Source organism: Acanthaster planci, linkage group LG14, assembly GCF_054643075.1.
Source record: "Acanthaster planci isolate LZ-2023a linkage group LG14, COTS_SCS, whole genome shotgun sequence".
Classification (NCBI taxonomy): Eukaryota; Metazoa; Echinodermata; class Asteroidea; order Valvatida; family Acanthasteridae; genus Acanthaster; species Acanthaster planci.
Window position 1 is genome coordinate 12,663,548 of NC_141790.1, and position 19,255 is coordinate 12,682,802.

Sequence of the window (19,255 nt, forward strand, 5' to 3'; positions counted from 1 at the left end):
TAATCTATACTATGCAGGAACGTAGCAGTCTTTCTGTTGGAAAACCGAGCAAGGCAGGAAAGGATGTCGAAGGAATTGAGCAAAAGGATTCTAATTTAAAGTAAAATTGGTGAGAGTTTGGTTTACTGCAATGTTTTGACTGGGTCGCTATGTTCGTGTACTTTGAGGAACAATCTGGGACTCGTTAGAGAGTTGATGTCCTCAAGACAAAGATTGACGAGAGAAATACAGTGTTTGGTCTTTCGGGACTGTAAGTTACTTTCAATGCACAAAGAAAACAACCTGAGCGTAATTTCCAAGTGAGTAGATTAGTCTTCTCACAATCGGTAACATACGTTGTTAGTGGCTTACTTATAATCATGTAGCAAAGAAGACGGCCGTGTTATCTGTACATTGTAAATAGCTAGATACGCGCACGCGGCGTGTGGGGGGGGGTTAGAGGGCGTCCTGGTATACTATTCACTGCGCTCGTACTTCGCATTGTCAGTCGGTCGTGTCGGCCTATGATTGTCCTGTCTTCAGTGTCAGCCTCTATGCTGAGCGCTAACACAGCCAGTGTTCTGAGCTTAAGCCAAATATTTGACGAGTGTCAGACCATAGTGTCGGAGTCGTCGTGCGTCTCCCTCGCAAGGACTTCAGTTATTCACAACTCCAGCTATTACTTTTGGAGTTACATTACTTTGACGTTGAGAAGGTTCCAGGAGCGGGTTTTCCATGAACTACGAAGCACAATGTGATTAGGAAACAAGTGCCTACAGTGCTCAAGGTACGTTGAAAAGCGTCTCACAAACTAAGTAGAATACGTGACAATGGTGTTATTAAAACGGGTATGAAACTTCAAAAATAACGGGTAACTTTTGAATAGTTAATGTAAAAGTCTTCATATTACTTCAAATATGTAGCAGCTATATGTTATGTTTTACATGTTATGTTCCAAATTCATTTTTAATTATTTCAACCAAAACCATAAGCATATGTACCAGGGCGTGTAGTACCTTTTAAGTGAGGAATTTGTTTCAATGTATGTCCTGTTTAAAACAAATGACAATTTCTTTGCCATATGGGAACTTCCAGAGAAACAGAGGTTTTTCCTGTGGACGGATATCGATTCCGCATGGTTGGAGTTGAGCTACACACAAATTTAAACATTCCAATGGGCCCAGATTTTGCTTTAGTACTTGATGTGCATACTACGACTTAGACTTTTGCATTATGATTTTCCTCCGAGTCAATTCTGTCACAATCACCTTCATACACACCATTTTCCTTATCCATTATGGGAGAGGTACGGCCACCCAGACCAGGATATCAGATGCAGAGCTAAAAACACAATATAAATGATACAGTGTTGTTGATATAAAACAGATTACACTGCGAAAGGGCCAAAGTCACTGCCATGCACAAGGGAAATGTAACTTTATACATGTATTTTATCAAAGTAATAGAAAATTAGTTCGGTTTTCAATATAGGCCTACTTCAGATATTTCAAACTAACAGTCGGTATAGTTAGGGTTATTTCCAACTTTTAAAAACAAGTCAAGCCGTTAATTAATAAAAAGAAAAAAGCAAAGTAGCCTTGACATGTTTGACGCTACTGTGGGTCTGCCATTAGCAATTTGTAGGCTTTAGTACTAATTCATTCCCAGCGTGATATCGTAGTAGGCCGTGTGACCCTTGCAGCGGCAAGGTTGGGGTTCTGCCATGGGAAGTCAGCCTTGAACATATCACTTGGTGTTCAGTGAATTTAGCCACAGCTGCAACATCTACGAAATTGTCTCCAGGAGTAAAAACACAATTAGATGTTCCATTCGTCGTAATGAAATTCAAGTGAAACACTTGGCAGATAGTAGGGGGAAATGTAAACGTCAGCACTGAGACAAGAATAGTAGTAAACTGGCTATTTCATCCGAATGTCGAGTGCATTTTGATAGACGGGTATTCGTAAAGACCATTTGCATAGTAATGGAAATTTTGGCATATCAGAGCAATTGTCATTTTGAGTTGAATGAAATTACCTCTGGATAGTTAAATGAATCATTTCAATAAATTTTACCTGGGTAACGTTTATTCATTTTTTAATTAGCCCCACATTGCAGACATAAGATTTATAAGCTCGCGTGGTACAACACGTGAATGTCTTTTGACATTAAGCACTTTTAATTTATGCCATGCAAGACAAAATGAAAAGTACTGGTAAATCAAGTCTGGTTAGAAATTAATGTCAACTTTGTGTTCAACTGAACGCTGCGCATCAACGTTCATCTTCCTCGCGTAAGGGCTATTCCTCGTCTAATATCTCTGGCAGGTTGAATATGATAATTAATAAATAAGTTGAAAGGTACGACATGAGCGTCTGCTTTATGCGAACTCTCTTCAGATGTCATAAATGATGACTAATGGCTAAGTATAAATCATTATTTTGATCGACTAATCAATAAACTTATAAGCTTCGTTGCCTTAGACCTTAGTACAAAGGAGTGTATCGAATTTGTCTTGTGATGCTTAATGTAACAAAAATAGCATTATGGAATTATGCTTTTGGTGTCAGATATGCATTAACCCCCAAAAATGAAGCTTATGGCTCTATATAGAAAAACGACTCACAAATCTGTGATGTAGAGGGTTGATAGTGCATTATCATCTCTGAAAAAAACTATGTCAGAATAAATCACATGCGCATAATGCAAATACTGGAATTCCCTTTAAAAATATGTAGATCCATTCGGGAATGTCTTGTCATTTGTTCTGTGTAAGACGTGTGTACCGTGCATGATACCGTTACAGCGTTTGATTTCCGTGCGTAAAATAAAATTGCAATGGCAAAAAATAAGTTCTCCCTGGTCTTTAAAAGTCAATGATTTGACAGTTCAGCATGAATTTTTGTATTTCAAAACATTCGGAAAGAATTAACAAAAAACGATACGCAGATGTGATTCGACTCGTGAACTGTAGCCAACAGTGTATTAAACCCTACATTTCCAATTCCGTTAGTAGAAATATGATTTCCGTGCCATTTCCGTAACAAACCATGAAGGGGAAATGCTCAGTAATACAACCAGCTCATATAGCATAACTCCTTCAAAATATTTAGTAGGCCACCAGACTGGTCCCAATTTTTAATAAAAATGCTAAAAGCTAATGAAAGTAACTCTGGATAGGTTTACTGCATTTTCTTTTCTTATCAGTAAGGCATAAGATACAAATTAAAGTCGTGTTTGCTCTTGGTATAGAAGGGTCGATCGGACACTGAACAGAAACCAATATGAAACGAAACAGAAAAGGCAGACGTATAACTGACTATAGGTGGCGTTTCTTTCTTGGAAGCTGTAAATAAAGCATATTGATCGCTGTATCTCATCTGAAGCTTTATTTTGAAGGTCGGGTTTTCTAGTGCGAGCACCCACGTCGTAAACACTTCCAACCTTCTACCGTTCGTGGCAGTACAGTCGCCAGGTACCTAATTTCGTTACCTTTTGACAAGTCATATTGGTTTTCACAGTAAGTGGCGAAATAAGGGACCTTGTGACTATACGGTCATGGACGTTAAGCAGTAACAACATCCCTCCGAGTGGAGCAAACTACTGATTTGCATCTTACTTCAAGCTTTAAATAAAGTCAGTCCAGCAGCATGCATAAATCAAATGAATTGTTACTGTAGTTCTTCAGTTTCTCAAGTTTAGATCTTAAATGCATATATGCGTCATACCAAGCTCTTGGGTCACGGTACTTGGCGACTTGAGTCAGGTGCAAAGCGTGCACTGATGAGCCACACCGCTCTACGACTTAAACAAATATATCGACGGCTGTTTTCGCTGATTATATTCATTCATGTGGAGATGTTGGGTTGGTATATATCCTCAAATAATATTTTGAGGCTTAGGTCTCTTCTTGCATAATAAGACGAATTTTGAACAGCATTAGAGACGTTGTGCTGCTTTGTGCTAAAATGTGGCCAGACTATAGCACCCTGCAAGAGATGTAGACCTAACTTAATTAGACACATATTGCAGAAACAAATATCAAGATGATGGGAGGTGTCCTATCCTACATCAAAAGCTACACTCCGCACACTACTTATATCCTCATACAATGTTAATATATATTTCTCCGCCTAATTTCTTTGTTCATTTTTCATTGCCGAACTGGGGGAGAAAAATTTACGGCATTATACTAAAATTGTTACGGAGACCCTCCTGCAAGCTAGCCAGTTGAGGAAGTCAGAACTTAAAGTCAGAACTTAAAAATGACTAAAACACCGAACTACAAATTCCATTCTCGAAAAAAAGAATGGAAATACATACAATGTAAATTTCTCCTCAAATAGAATACATCAGCTGTTTGCCATTACTAAAGTGACACCCGGTTTTTAATAATATCGGCCTGGCGGAGGGGGGGGGCTCGACGAGGCAGTCAAATAAATACAATTTACAGATACAAATGAAGCAAACTTAAATTACAGTGGTGACTCGACAGACGACAGACAACTTTAAGAAATATATAAGGGGGCTGCATATGTTTCCCAGAAAAAATGTACAAAATTATTGAACCTACGAGCTGAGCCTCCAACAGGTACTTCGGTTTTAAACTAGAAGTTGTATAACACGAGTGTGCCGCCCACAGTATTGAAACAATACACATAGTGAATCAAGAAGCTAACAAAGGACTTACCACTGGGCATGGTTTAAAGCATGACATTTTTGCCTCTGAATCAAGTATTTCAATAGTAAAGAAATTATTTTAAAAGTCAAAAAGGTGGCAAAGTAAATGAGTCCCTAGACCCCAGACCCTATTTTGTAAAGTGTGCATAGTACTGCTCTGGCAAATACGAGGTTCGGCCTTATCGGAAGTGTTGGTAGCGTTCTTTAAACACGTGCTCATTTTGTCTTACGCCTATATTAGAAGTATGGCTGCCAGTTGGGAAGATGAATCCTCAAAATCTATTGATGCTGAGAAAATTCAAGGTGCTTCTCGTTTCCTCGTTTGATTTTAACACTTATTTTTAAAATATCTTATTTATTTACATCTGTGCTTCTTGAAAATTCGTGTTTGTTTGAAGGATTGTTTTGGCGTTTATTTGTTTGTGGGGATGTCAGGATTAGAGTTTCTTTGTTTTGTCTTCAAACTGAACGCCTGTGGGAATGATAATTAGGTTCACTGTTTTAGTCCCGGTCATTATGTTTTGCATTGCATTTGTGTTTGTGATGACAAATAAATATATAAGTAAATAAATTAATTTCTCTTTTCCAACCAAACGCCACGGCTGCTCAAGCAAAAGTGACCGAGAGTAACTCTCTCCAGTTCTACTAACACTTCTTTAATGATAATAAAACAGAACAGTAAACAAATAATGAAAACACTAATATATATAAAGACCTTGAATTACTCACAATTTACCAAATTTTGGGTCATCATATGGAAAATGTGTTGCTCGATGAGGGAAAAGTAATCCTGAATCCTGAGTGAAATGTAAGTCTTTCGTCGTATTCCATATCTCTTACAAATTTCTTTTCAGTGTACAATGCTTCTCAATAAATTTCTCGGCCTTCAATGATACAAACCCAGAGAGTGAGGCCATCCACGAAAGATCTGACCGATGTTATTTCGATCAAAGGTCTACATGCATTTAATAATGTCGCTTGGTTTCTTCCGGTGAGACAATTTTATAAATTTTTCTCACTTTGGCTTTCTCTGATTTTTCCCATACGACAGTGATACAACCATACAGCAAATAAACATATGCCCAATGGGGAGTAAACTAACGTGGTACGATGTAATTAGGTTTCCCCCTTCAATGGTCATATTGATTGAGGAATCACAAACAGCCGTCGTATGGTTCGTAATTTGGCAAAATTGCCGCCATGCAAATCGATAAGTACCTACCCTATTGAGCGCTTTACCATATCGTGCAATATGTCAAATTGAATTACGATATTAAACCGTCGAGACTGTAACTGATTGTACAAAGTTTTTTTCATTCAAGACGAAATATCATGAATTTTGCAGAGCCACAGCCCCAATTTACTTGGAACTCTTCTAGTCTGAATAGGGGCGGTTTTAATGATTTTTTTGTTTTTTCATTAATCCGAAACAAAATTTTCAACATTTCAAACTAAAACGACAAAATAATTTCTCCAGCCAAGTGGCGCACAAGGGGGCTCATTTGTTATTAGTTACTTTCTGCAAATGAAGATACATCTCAGTCTCCTGTGGCGCAACGGGGGGGGGCACGAACATCATGAGCGATACTGGTGGGTAAATCGGCCTGAGCCCCCCGACAAATCTCTCATGCGCTATTGCTTTCACTGGAAAATACTTCCTAACCTCAGAACAAATTGCAATGGAATGAGAGAATTTGCTTTTCATCGAGTTCAATTTTCCCTCTTAACTATCCCTGCAGTGATTTCAATCTTGCCTGTATCTATTATTCCCAGACCTCTGAGCTCTTCATTCGCACATGGACAGGCTAATCCGAATGACTCTTAATTTAACTTACCACATGCTGTCCAAAAACCATTTCATTTACGTTGAAAGAAAGGTTCTTTCAGCCATTACTGATTTCGCTGTTCTGCTCCTCTGAAACAGGGTTCAAGAAATTACTCACACAGAGATCAGAATAAAACTGTAAAAAACATGTTTTATATAAAACTAAGAGCACCTGCACAATACTTTGTGATATTTGTGGATTCATTGGGGAATTCTATGCGAAATGAAAATATTGAGAGCGAGTGGATTGATTTATTCAGCCAATGATCAAGTAAAAATAAAAATACAATCATAGAAATTTGTAATGATGCATTCGTATAAGCTCACTCAAAACCCCACAAAACTCATTCCAAATGGCAGACAATCTTCAACGATATGTTGATTTTTTCTAGATGAAGAAGGGTTGGGTCGTAAAACTAACGAGCTCAATATGTAAGAAATACATTATTTGAGTCTGAATTACTGAAGTTTTCTAATGTTATTTCAGTCAAAAAAAATATATCTCCTCATCTTTGCAAAAACAAATTTGATATTTTTATAATTCGCTCGAAGTAACGTGATAAAAAATATTGGTCCGCCTTGACGGCTATGACTCAGATGTCAAATAGATGTAAATCCAAAGATATAATTCCCGCCCCTAAATGATAATGTTTAGGTGCAGTACGTTCTTACTTAGTATATGCCTAAGGCAATTTAGCGTCTTGACTTATTAAGCGTATGGTTCCATATTGAGTTTATCAGACTACCTCGTCTTATGACCCTGGGCAAAATATAAGAACACACGTACTTTTGGCAGTTAAAAATTACAATTGGAAATTTGGATTTATGGGCACGATTGACGGCAATATTTGACATGTAAAACTAAAAATAATATGGTATTTTTGTCACTGAATGGTGTACAACACGCCCCCATTCATATATATTAATCACAGAACAGTAGTTGACATCTGAACTTGGTGTAATGTTGACAGTCCAGGATAAAGGGGCAAATGCCAGCTACTTTGCTTTCCTTCCGTAACTAATTTTAAAACAATAATGAAACGCGTTTTCTTACATCACCCTCTTGATCACAGTCTAGAGTCATGTACGTCTGGAGTGAATTATAACAGAGTATAAGTTGCCTGGACACCAAACAGAAGAGTATTTGGAAACTATTAAGCTCTTCCAAAATGATAAGTGCATTCTCAAAATGGTTACTCTTTAACCACACACGGTGGTTTCCGCCAGAAAAGAAAACGATACCGCCTTGCACAAGGCTATTGTGCAAATACAGGAGTTCCAGAACAAGGCAGCTAGGTTGGCATAAATCCATAGAAGCTAGCTATGAGAGTGGACTTTGTTGTTTTGTTGCACTTTCCGTATCCTCATATGGGTCTCCTTTTTGAAAGAAATCTTGGGAAATATGCTAATGCAGTTTAAAAGATTGACGTGGCAGATGGTGAAAGAGTAGAAAGTAAACAAAGAGGAAAAGGGCACTACAAAGTACTCAAAAACAGTGCAATTAATTACCAACAGCCGTAGATGAAGGTAAGCCTAGTTTTCATAATAATAACCGACGATGGAAAAAACGGGAGCAGAAGAGCCGAGACTTTAGGAGGTCAAACTGCGTATGCATTGGCTTCATTTCTAACGGGGTAAACAAAAATGAATTCATATTGAAGTTTAAAAATGAGACTATTAGTCGTTCCAGGAAATGTTTACTCATCGGAAATTTAAAACAATATAAATTAATTTATACACAAAATACTGTCCTTGCTTTGATCGTGTTTTAACAGAATCCCTTAATATTTTGATGCAATCTACACCTCACTGTTAAATGAAGCAACTTTTACTGTAGTATACCCCTTGAGGCTCGTTAAGAGGAATTGCTTCATTCCGAGAAGTAGCTTCACCCAGCTTTCATCATGATTAAATGTGAAAGTACATGTAGACTAGAATACATTAACTCACGTTCCCTAGTGAGGATGATTAGGCCAAACTAAAAATGATTGTGTTTCCCATTGCATTAAAAATAAGCGGTTAGTTGGATAGCCTAAAGTTGTTTCTCTACTCATCAAAATTTTTATACAAAATTATTCAGGGGACTATGAGTTACGGTAATGAATTTGTTTCACAGAGAATTCACTTGCAGCAGCTGTAACAGTTGACAGAGTCTGATTTTATACAATAGGGTAATTGTAAACTGTCGGCAATGTCTTTTCGGAACGGTAATAGGCCTACAAGCTTCAACAGTCCGGACTGTTAAGCGAAAAAGACATAAAGTCACACGAAATAAACATTGATCACTGGTTCAGTAACGACTACCATGTATGTCTTTAGAATTGCAAGAATAGTTACCAATACGTATCAGTTACAGTTCGTCTTGTGATGTATTATGACGTCAACGCCCCAGTCATTATAACGTAAAGTTTCACGACAATGTTGTCATGATAAAATTCACGGCTAGAAGTTATTTGGCACTGGGAATTAATTTAAAATTGCTATAACCCTAGCCAGGATTATCGAACCTATGGATGGCGCTATTTTTACCCGATTTCAATGTGTGCGTCCCTGCTTATTATCATGTTATTTCCATATACCTCAGAAGTAATGTTCACATGAGATACTGCTGCTCAAAATGTCTGAAATTAGACAGCAGCGGATCGTGACTACGAACAATAACAAGCCATACACTCATATATTTTAATTTTACGTGTAAACCCCTAAATGGTTGATTCTTACCAATCTTCTAGGTTAACAAATGAACCAGAAGTTACTTCTTTACCACACTGGGTAGTTGAAGTTTCCACCCCGGTTCTTGGGTGAAATGAAACCCAGGTACATTCTCAGAGCAGGCTTTATTACTTAATTTAATTTCTTTTTAAAAAAACGACAAAGCATGGGTTGACCCAGCAGCAGACCAAATATCTCCCTTAGTGATAAGACCTGAATTTGTTTTTAGTTTCCAATAGCATCTGTTCACGTGGGGTTAACGTAGCCGGTAACGCAACCATGTTTTTGTTTGGCCTAAGCGGCGTCAGACGAACTTCGATTAAGCTCACAGGTAGCACTAGCAAAACCTAATCGAACCGTTTGGATCGAACTCAAACATGTCATGTACTTTTCTGCACTAAAATGCACCGTGAAGTGCTGTCGTATTAGCAATTCCATCCTGAGCCTTTTTCGAGTCTTAAGTCGCATGCACGTCTTCCTTGTGTCAAAGTGAGTTGGTTCGTTCTCACAATAAGAAAGTAACATCAGAAAAAAAACCTGCAAACTGGTTTCCGGAGCTTAATCGTCAAAAATGGGGTTACCCGCAGCGACTTAATATCTGCATGAAGCCGGAAGGGCCAATTAGCAACAAATCGTTACTGGAAGTTTATTTGGTGAGTCTTGATTCCCGTTGGCATGCTGTAACCTTTGTGACCTCATTATGAAAATACCTCAAAGTCAATTTATTGCGTTTGGTGCAGGTTGGAGCTACATGTATTTTTGTAGTGGGACAATTTTCTGTTCTTTATGGAAAGCAGACCCATTTCATATTAAGAAGCTGATAGGTGAAAAGTTATTGCTGGTGTTAATTCAGATATATATGTCCCTGGAGTGACCTAAATGATAAAATATCTAGCTTTCTGAATTGTTCAATAAATTCCACCGTGCAGCTGCACGTCTTGGCTGTGTACTTGCTCTGTGCTTAAATGCCTTCATTCTCATGTATTCTGCTATCTCTGACTTCTATAATTATTGCACTGGTCAAACACTTGCTCCATCATGATTTTTACTATCGCGACGGAGTGTTACCACCTATCTTCGTTCATTCTACCCTTTTTGTATTCAACTAGAGGTAGATGAACAAGCGCAGAAGCTATGTCGGTGTCTCGAGTGTGTGCTGAAAAAAATGGTGTCGCGATTGATTGCCTTCGTAGAGAGCGCTGTGTCAAAACGTGAGGTGTTTCTACTTAATTGGTTGAGACAGGGACAGGTAAGATGATACAGTCTATATTATCAGCCAATCTCTTATCGTGACAGTTTAAGACGAAGCGCGTAATTCCTGGAGCGATCGTGCCTACTAAAGCTGTCAGTATTTCAAATTTACTGATTTTTGTATTTTCCCATAGTCATAAAGGTCTACTGCAGTTTGTCCCTCATTTAAATCATATCTCTGATAGGACCCATGGTCTGACTACGAAGGTGTCATGTAATTTTCTTCATAGGTGGGAGACAAAAACTATAATATGCCGATGGTGTTACACGCAGACAGAAAAACCTCAGGATGCTGGATTAAAAAAAAATGGTTATAAAACCACGGCTTCTTAAACAGCAGGATGTAATTAAGGATCCTGGCTATAATGACCCGTCTCACCGAATCTTTATCCATACCTTGTACCGCCTGAGGCAATCAAGGCCCTGAATCAAAATGTTACACAGGAACATAATCTCCTAATTTATGATCCAATTTTATCGGGAGGGTTTCACTCTCCTTGTTTGGGTCCTTATGGCGCCAACTCAAACCGAGCAGAGTTTAATTTGCTGTCGTCAGTGAAAAGAGATATGTGTTCCAATTCACATAAGATACATATAGCGTCATTTTACGAAGCTTCCATGACAAACTATAGACAAACTAACGATCAGACATCATCTGACCCCGTTTACAGTAACGTTACTATGAGGGTGGGGCAAGGGGATTGGGGCCCCGCGCTTGAGGCCTGGTCCTCCCGTGTAGCGTCCCTGCTCGGAAATCAGACTGAGAAGGAAAAGCTGGTGCTTTCACTGTGACCAAACCCACTGAGTGGCATCACTGCAAAGTTAATGTTACAAAAGTCTGGTTCTGATCAAGGCTAAAAGTGTACTTCTTTGGCAAATGAATCAAAACGTAAACGAACAAGTAAGCATTAATAAATTAGTTCAGAATTGGAGTTGTCATTCATTTCCTTTTATTCTTGGAAAATCATCAGTCACAAAGAGTATTAACCCTGAAAGAGCTGGGGCACAATCCACCCTGTCAGACATTTTTCAGATACATGTAACTGTAGTGCATTTCTTTCACGAGTCAATTTTTTCCAATAACTTTGCATGTAGTCATTGATTACACCTGATGTTATGAAAATCGAACAACAGTACCGCTCAGCCGCGCAAAGACCATTTTTCCTCGAGAGGTCAGCCCCGAACTCTTCACCAATGTAGTGTTCAACTTAATGCACAAGGACCGGCAGGCGTTTGGCAATGAATGACTGTAAGAGTAAAACCATGTCAGATCGAGTAAAAACCTCATAAAGGTAAGGCTTTAAAATTCAAAAAAAACGAGTATGAGACATCCGCCCAGCTTTGACCTGGTCCACCATAACCCGGCTCTATTAGGGCGAAAACGAATTTGCTTGTTCACATTAAACATTACTTTCCTATGGGAAACTGGTTTTATTGCCAGTCTTGATACGAGACTAGTGTTTACGCCCAGTGGAAGCTTTCACTGTTGAAATGTCAGATTTCCCTTTGGAAAAATATCCTTTAGAACAGCGATTATAGCCTTTATTCAAGTCGAGTTTCCCAAGCGTGTTGTGCAAAGAAGTAGTAGGGCCTCGGTATGTCAATCAACAGAATGCGTTTATATATTAATGTGGTCAAAGGACACAAGGTTAGAAACATGGCGCGTTGGAACAATCTGTTGTTGGTTCGTGTGAGCACAAGATGGCCTACGGTGCAGAACAGCCGTCCTATTCAGTGCTGGCAATATGTAAACGGTAGCAACGAACTCTTTGAAAACAGCAGATTAGATGCAAAGGGTTTGTATTTTACAACTGTGATTTTAGTTTATGAATAGAGCGGCGACAATGTAATCAGGCGTTGCACTGTTATGCGTTTCTAAATGCCACTAAAAATTGTGTATTTGCCATACGATGTAGCTGCCAGTGTGAGGTATAGGCCTACACTGAAATGATTCAGAGGTTTTAGAGGTTGCAACGGTACATTTCCTTTGTGATGCCAGCATTCTGGACATTGATCGTGACCCCTTAATGGGTTCATTACACAAAGTGGATGATGGAGCCGAAGCTGGAGATTTGTGAGAAACGTTGATAGAAGCTACGTCAGGAAGGGCAAAATTGTGCACCGAAATAGCATAAATGCAGAACTGGGATACCGGTAGCAACTATAAATGAAAATGCATGTAATAATATGTTAAGTACGGTAGTAAAAACAGCTGCCTTGCCTATTCGATTTAAAGCCACATTTCCGCTGTTTCACGTAACTACACGTTATACTCAATACGGTACTTAAATATATAATAAATATCCATCTTATTTGTTCGCATTTCTATTTTGTCTTCGTCATAACTTTCAAATGCATAAGGAAAAAGCAGACCACGCAATCAAACTGTGCATTCGTGGGCTCATATCTGTATGATAGCATCGTAGCACCTAACATGCAAGTAGACATTTGATCGATCAACTTGGTTTATTGTTCCATATTTTCAAAAATCGGGTGGATCATAATATAATCATTGCATAGTTCGAAAAAAACGGCGCTGTTGTTCATTACCAACTCCGTTTGAAGATAGATTCACTGTGAAAAAGGTGATGACTTTCCAAGTCTCTTTTATACATAATACGTGCCTTATTTGCTAGGATTCAGAAAAAATCCTGAAATCAACTCCCACAAGTCATGATTTCAAAGTGATGGTAGTTTTGCCATTTTGTGTTTGTTTTTCCAGGTGTATATATTCCAAACACAGTGTGTTACAATGAAATTCAACATGGGTATTTGTCAAATTCCAAGAGCATTTCTGACAACATTGGTCCTTCTCACGATAGTCATCAAATCGCATGCCGTCGTCCCCACCGAACAACTAATCGACACCATATATGGACAGGTGTTAGGAGTGCGAAGACATGTTACTGACCAAAAAGATGTCGTAGCTTTCCTGGGAATTCCCTTCGCTAGGCCACCAGTTGGAAGTCGCCGATATAAACCACCAGAGCCCATGGGTTCTTGGCGACCAGAGATAAAAAACGCTTCTACCTTCGGCGCATCCTGTGTACAAGTTTTGGACAATGCATTTCCTAACTTTACCGGTGCAGAGATGTGGAACACCAAGTTACCGATGAGAGAAGATTGCCTGTACTTGAACGTGTGGGTACCGTCACCACGACCAACGACAGAACGCTTGGCAGTTATGGTGTGGATATTTGGAGGTGGATTCTATGGAGGTGCAGCCACGTTACCTGTCTACGATGGAAGCACTCTAACAGCAACACAAGGAGTTATCGTGGTTTCAATGAACTATCGAGTGGGTTCTTACGGCTTCTTGTCTTTAGGAACCTCAGAGGTCCCAGGAAATATGGGACTCCTCGATCAGGCAATGGCTTTACAGTGGATCCAAGACAATATCGAGTATTTTCACGGGGACCCAGACAAAGTGACACTTTTCGGCGAAAGTGCTGGTGCGGTGAGCGTTGGTTATCATCTTCAATCTCGTATGACTTCGCCGTTATTCACCCGAGCAATCATGCAGAGTGGGACACCACTTTGCCCCTGGGCACTTATCACAAACGAAGAAGCCAGACGAAGGGCCATGATATTCGCCCGCAATCTAAACTGCGTGGAATACGCCGACGGAACACCGTTCTCGGACGCTCAAATCATGGCCTGCCTCCGAACGAAGGATCCAAACGAGACATTAGAGAACGAATTTCCAGAAAGTGGCGTCTATGTTTTTCCCTTTGTACCTGTCGTTGACGGCGTTATTATCACGGAGACTCCACAGTCAGCCTTTGAGCGCCATGCCATAAAGCAAACTGATATCATGCTTGGCTCCAATACGAATGAAGGTTCATCTTTTATGATTTACTATCTGACTGGTTTCAATAAGGATACAGACAGCCCGATCAACATGACTTTGTTCAATCAAACAATTGCAAAGATTTTCAAACCAATGAACAAGTTTGCTAGGAGTGCCATTAAATTCCAGTACACAGACTGGTTGGATCCCTTTAACCCATACAAACTTCGCGATGCTACAGAAGCATTCGTTACTGACTACAAAATAGCTTGTCCTATCTTTGAGACTGCTCGGGCCTACACATCAGCCAAGAACAAGGCATACTTGTACAGATTTCGTCGACGGCCCTCTAATAATCCATGGGGTGAGTGGATGGGTGTTATGCACGGTGACGAAATTGCCTATGCATTTGGTCAGCCACTTCATCCTAACAACGGCTTCTCAGAGGAAGATATCGCCCTGAGCAGAAAGATGATCAGGCTCTGGAGCAACTTTGCAAAAACCGGGTATGGGTTCACAGTAAATAATGTTCTTACTCAAAACGAAATTTTGTGTTTGAAACGAATAAGCTTGAAATTAATCACTATTAGGTTTTTATTATTATAATTATTATTATTGTTCCCGGAATTGACATCAAGGATTCCTCAAAAAGTGCCATAGGCACTGTAGCACTGTTGGTGGGAGGAAAACCCCAGAGTATTCTGAGTGAAACTCACGGAATCAGGTAGGGACAGAAAACCCAATTCACATGCGGACCGGGCCGAGATTCGAACCCGGACCGCAAAGGTGAAAGGCGAGGAAAGAGCCACAACGCCAACTTGACTCCCCGTTTTGTTACAAAGTAGGTTTATGATTTTAACTCAATTATCAAAGGCAAATAGATATGGAAATTTCTTTAACAAAAACATTTCGATTAAATCTCACTTCTGCAGGAATCCGAATATGAGGCACCTGAATGAACCGGATGAGTTGGGTGAAGGATGGCCAGCCTTCCAGCTTAATTCACCGGCTCATTATATCCTGGATTCAACTACGATAGACAGTCCATTAGTTACAGAGTATGATAAGGCAACACACTGTGCCTTCTGGAGAGAGTACTTACCAAGACTGGATGCACAGACTGGTCAGTCGCTTATTAAAATTTGTTTACAGCTAGTTGACATTGAGGTGTTTTGAAACATCACCCTAACAGACAGCCGCGCGGCTATCTGACTATACACTTTAAAGATCCCAAAGACGAAAACTAATAGCTATTTTAAAGTGTATTTTTCTTAGATTACTTGTCAAAATTGTTTGCATTAATGAAAAATAGGCCTAACTCTTTTGGGGACAAATTATAAATTATTTCAAAGTGACTTTCTCCAGAGATGAAAATTGGCAACAAATGTCGCAGAATTCAGATGCAAAAATACATACAAATAACGCAAGGTCGAATTTGTTAACCGTGTAGATCTATCTCCATGAACCTTGCAACAAAAGCAGAGCCACATGAAAGCCATTAAACCGACAGAAAATATCCCACATAACATATTGGCGTGGGTCCCCATAAAACGCAGATATATCAGTACATGTACCAGAATTTATTATGTACATGCAATGATTCACTAAGCGATTTGCAGATGCGCCCAAATTTATGCATGCAGTGTGTCGAGGCGGATACAGACGAACGGTAGGTTTATTTTCCTTTCTACCACTTGACACAGAAATTTAATCAGTCTTTGCTTTCAAGCATCCTTGTGCTTATGTCTCGATGCCTGCGGCCCAGGTACCATTCTCATTACCATCAATCCTTGAACAAAGAAGTGTTCATCAAGGTGGCGATAGAAATCTTACTCATTGGGCTCACAAAACAAGGGCATCTCGGACTACACTCATTATGTAATCAGGAAATTTATTTCCAGCCATTTTTAGCCTTGTCACTTTTAACCCCCGTCAAGTTCTATCACTGTAAAAGATATGATTATCTTACAGTTTGATTGAAACCTTATAAAACACAAGAGAAAAGAAACAATGACCACAAGTAACCATCATTTTAAATGACAATATTCTGAGCAATTTCTTTACATTATATTTTCTTCCCTGTTTTCTCCTCAACTTCCAAAAAATTCCTTTAACGGGGTCAGGGACTTCGTATTTTCAAGCCATTTTCCTGAGTCTGTCATCGCTCACTGACAAATTTCCTCCGTAGTCAAGAAAACAGGACGCCCTGCACTGGAACCTTTCTGTGATTGAAACACTGGTCGAATTTATTCACAGTTTGCCTAACTCTCTTATTTTGTCTTTTGTCACTCACTCCAATAGCTGATATAAATGAGGCCGAAATGAAGTGGAAAGAGGAATTTCATCAGTGGAGCACGAAATACATGGTGGACTGGAAAGCTGAATTCAACAATTACATCTACAACAAGAACCAGAACTGCCTCGAACCTAACGACTGATAGCATGTAGTTCGAGTCAAGATACGTACAAGGACCAAAGCATAAGATATAAACTTGGAAACTATACGGTTTAATGATTGAATCAAGCTCATGGTCTCTTTCGTGATGGAGTTCGATGGGATTGGAAACTTTGCTTCACATTACTCATGTTTTAAACTTAAAAGAAACTGACGGCTCTAAAAGTAAATCAATCACAGAGTGTGAATTAATACGAAATATATTAAGTTAAAGACTGAATTTCAGCCAATTCAATTTCCAGCGAAGCAAGGTCAAGCTACCTCGAACATGTTATCATGCGTAAGTTGCGCAGTAAGTAGCGCAAATGACCAACGTGTTTCATTTTGTTTAACTTGACTAAAACAAGTAACAAAAACGATTTCTCTATTTTTCCGGGGCAAAGAAACTTCTAGGGATGGTGTTTTTCTATGTTTCAATATAGGCTTAACCAAGCGAACTTTCATAAACAGGACACCACTACTTGAGTCCAGATTAATCATGAGATTTCAACTGTTGTGCTTTCTTCAAATTGAGAACTACATTGTCAGGAAAAGCCACTATGTCAATTAAGTTGTTTAATTTATTTGGTTGAATGACCAAAATCTAAGTACACAATAATCAATTTATCGCGTCTTGCTCACATCCTTTCAAAATGTAGATTTGTAAAGTGTGTTTGACGTACTTGTGTAGTTTCATTTATATTTTAATGAATTAGTATGAGATCAGAGAAGCTATGGAGAAGTCATTTTTGGGGTGTTTCGTAGAGTGAACCTCCTGTAATAATAGTAAACAATTGTTAAAATCCAATTGAAGCAATATTTTACGGTTAATAGGCAGCAAGACATTTGAGATAGAAAGTGTAGCGATCGTACTTTTTATACCAGTAATTTTTATCTTGTGTATACTACTCGTCGAATCTTTAAAGCAATATTGTTAGGCTGGATGCAGGCGTGGTTCTTTCACTTTATGTTGGGCCTAGTTTTGGTCCTTCCATCCTATGCATAATCATGGTTAGTGATAAACCTGTTGACATGGAATGGTTTTCATGTTCACTGATGCGTTATCGCCAAACAATGAATTGTTGGACACAGGTGAGCTAGGTATTTGAAATGGTTTTCGTGTTCATATGATGCGTTATCGCCAAACAATGAATTGTTGGACACAGGCGGGCTAGGTATTTGTACCGATCGTTTGAAGAGCAGCAGCTGCCATCACAGCCTTAGATTTCTGAGGGAGTCATTCCTGTTTGTTTGGTTTATTTTTTAAATAAAATAAGTGTTTTGGAGAACCTAGCAAATCACTGATGCCAGCTCCTGGAGACTGTGTAAAATGCGTCAAAGTGAGCTCATTGTGCACGTATATGTACATTAGAAAATAACAAGACCCAGCTTGCATTTTCAGTAACTTTAAAGATAAATTATTACATGGGTCAATGATAAAATTGTGCAAATAGAATGGGTAGCTTGAGCTCATGAATTAACGTACCTGCAAACATTCCATAGAAACTAATGAGTTTGCCTTCAATATTGTTAATTTTATTTGGAAACTGATATTTGTTTATAAACTACGTCACTTCAAATATTCAATCTTGTTCCTCATTAGGCATACATGCCGATCTGTATCTCTTTCTCATCGTGACAAGTTCCAGATTGCCCTTAACTTATAACAGTTGATGTTTTAGTACTTTACAGCAGCTAAATGTAATGTTCAATAATTTTTACGTATATTGATTCCGACATCTGTTCAGTTCTTAATATTCCTTTTGACGTCAGTATAGCTTGGGATTTTTCACTTTTCTACACAATTTGGGTACTTCTTCAGTAGAGTGAGTAATCTTCTGTGGATAATAACAAGCACGTTAAATTGTACTCAAAGGTGGGGCATTATTATGTTGTGAGTGTGTGTCTTACACGTACATGTACATGTATGCTCTTGAAACATAATAATGCATACAAGTAATAAATTGGAAGCATTGATGTTAGCGTTCAATAAATTGTAGAAATGTAATATACATATTTAGACCTATTTGAAATTCATCTCTGCTACTGCTCAAGTAATAAATGAAAGTGTCTTGGTGTAAATTATTTTAAAGGTAATGGAATACATCTGGCATCGACGACAAATGGATTAGAATTTTACGGAGTTTCGATCGCAGTATGAACATAATATTTATTTTGGGGCAGGGTGTACTTGATCAAAAATGCACGGACGGTGTATCATGAATGGGTACCCGTTGTTCATAAGAACAATCCCGGTGACCATCATATCAAGCGTCGTGTACTGAACGCTCAAGTCATCGAAGAAAATCAAAATTTTAATAGTTGTACTTTCTCCTCTTATCACCATGTTTGTAGTCATTTTGACTAGATTTAATGTGCCAGGTTGTGGCAGATTAAATCATAAAACAGTCCGTTTCTTAATGTTGCTCACTGAAGTCGCTGCTGCGAACTTTTTTATTTGGAGTTGTTTTTTGCCCTTCATCGATGTGTATTTTTTATTGAGTTTACAACATAATTTTTGTTGCTGCTGTACCGACTCTTGAGGACGGGTTCGTATCTAAGATGTCATATATGTAGTCAAAAC

At 38.8% G+C, this 19,255-nt stretch overlaps 2 protein-coding genes across 8 annotated transcripts in view; one reads left to right on the plus strand and one right to left on the minus strand.

Moving 5' to 3' along the window:
• The window catches only part of LOC110981757 (uncharacterized), a 58,785-nt gene that overhangs the window by 7,672 nt on the left and 31,858 nt on the right, over nt 1-19,255 (minus strand). Inside the window, exon 23 of one of the 3 annotated variants that reach the window (XR_015427607.1) lies at nt 6,495-6,574. The exons of the other annotated variants lie outside the window; for them this stretch is intronic. The gene's annotated coding sequence lies outside the window, so the exon portion shown is untranslated. The remainder of the gene's footprint in view (nt 1-6,494; nt 6,575-19,255) is intronic. 3 annotated transcript variants of the gene reach the window in all.
• On the plus strand, nt 479-18,683 carry LOC110981759 (cholinesterase-like). Of its 5 annotated transcripts, none has more exons than XM_022239625.2 (5): nt 479-766; nt 10,306-10,445; nt 13,170-14,743; nt 15,170-15,360; nt 16,539-18,683. In XM_022239625.2, the coding sequence occupies exons 2-5, from the start codon at nt 10,362-10,364 to the stop codon at nt 16,673-16,675; spliced, it is 1,986 nt and encodes a 661-aa protein (XP_022095317.1). In that variant the 5' UTR covers nt 479-766; nt 10,306-10,361; the 3' UTR covers nt 16,676-18,683. The 5 variants fall into 5 exon arrangements, with proteins under 5 accessions (XP_022095317.1, XP_022095319.1, XP_087001464.1 ...); XM_087145338.1 differs by lacking the exon at nt 479-766 and adding an exon at nt 9,704-9,849; XM_022239628.2 differs by lacking the exon at nt 479-766 and adding an exon at nt 11,543-11,739 and having other exon boundaries at nt 10,319-10,445.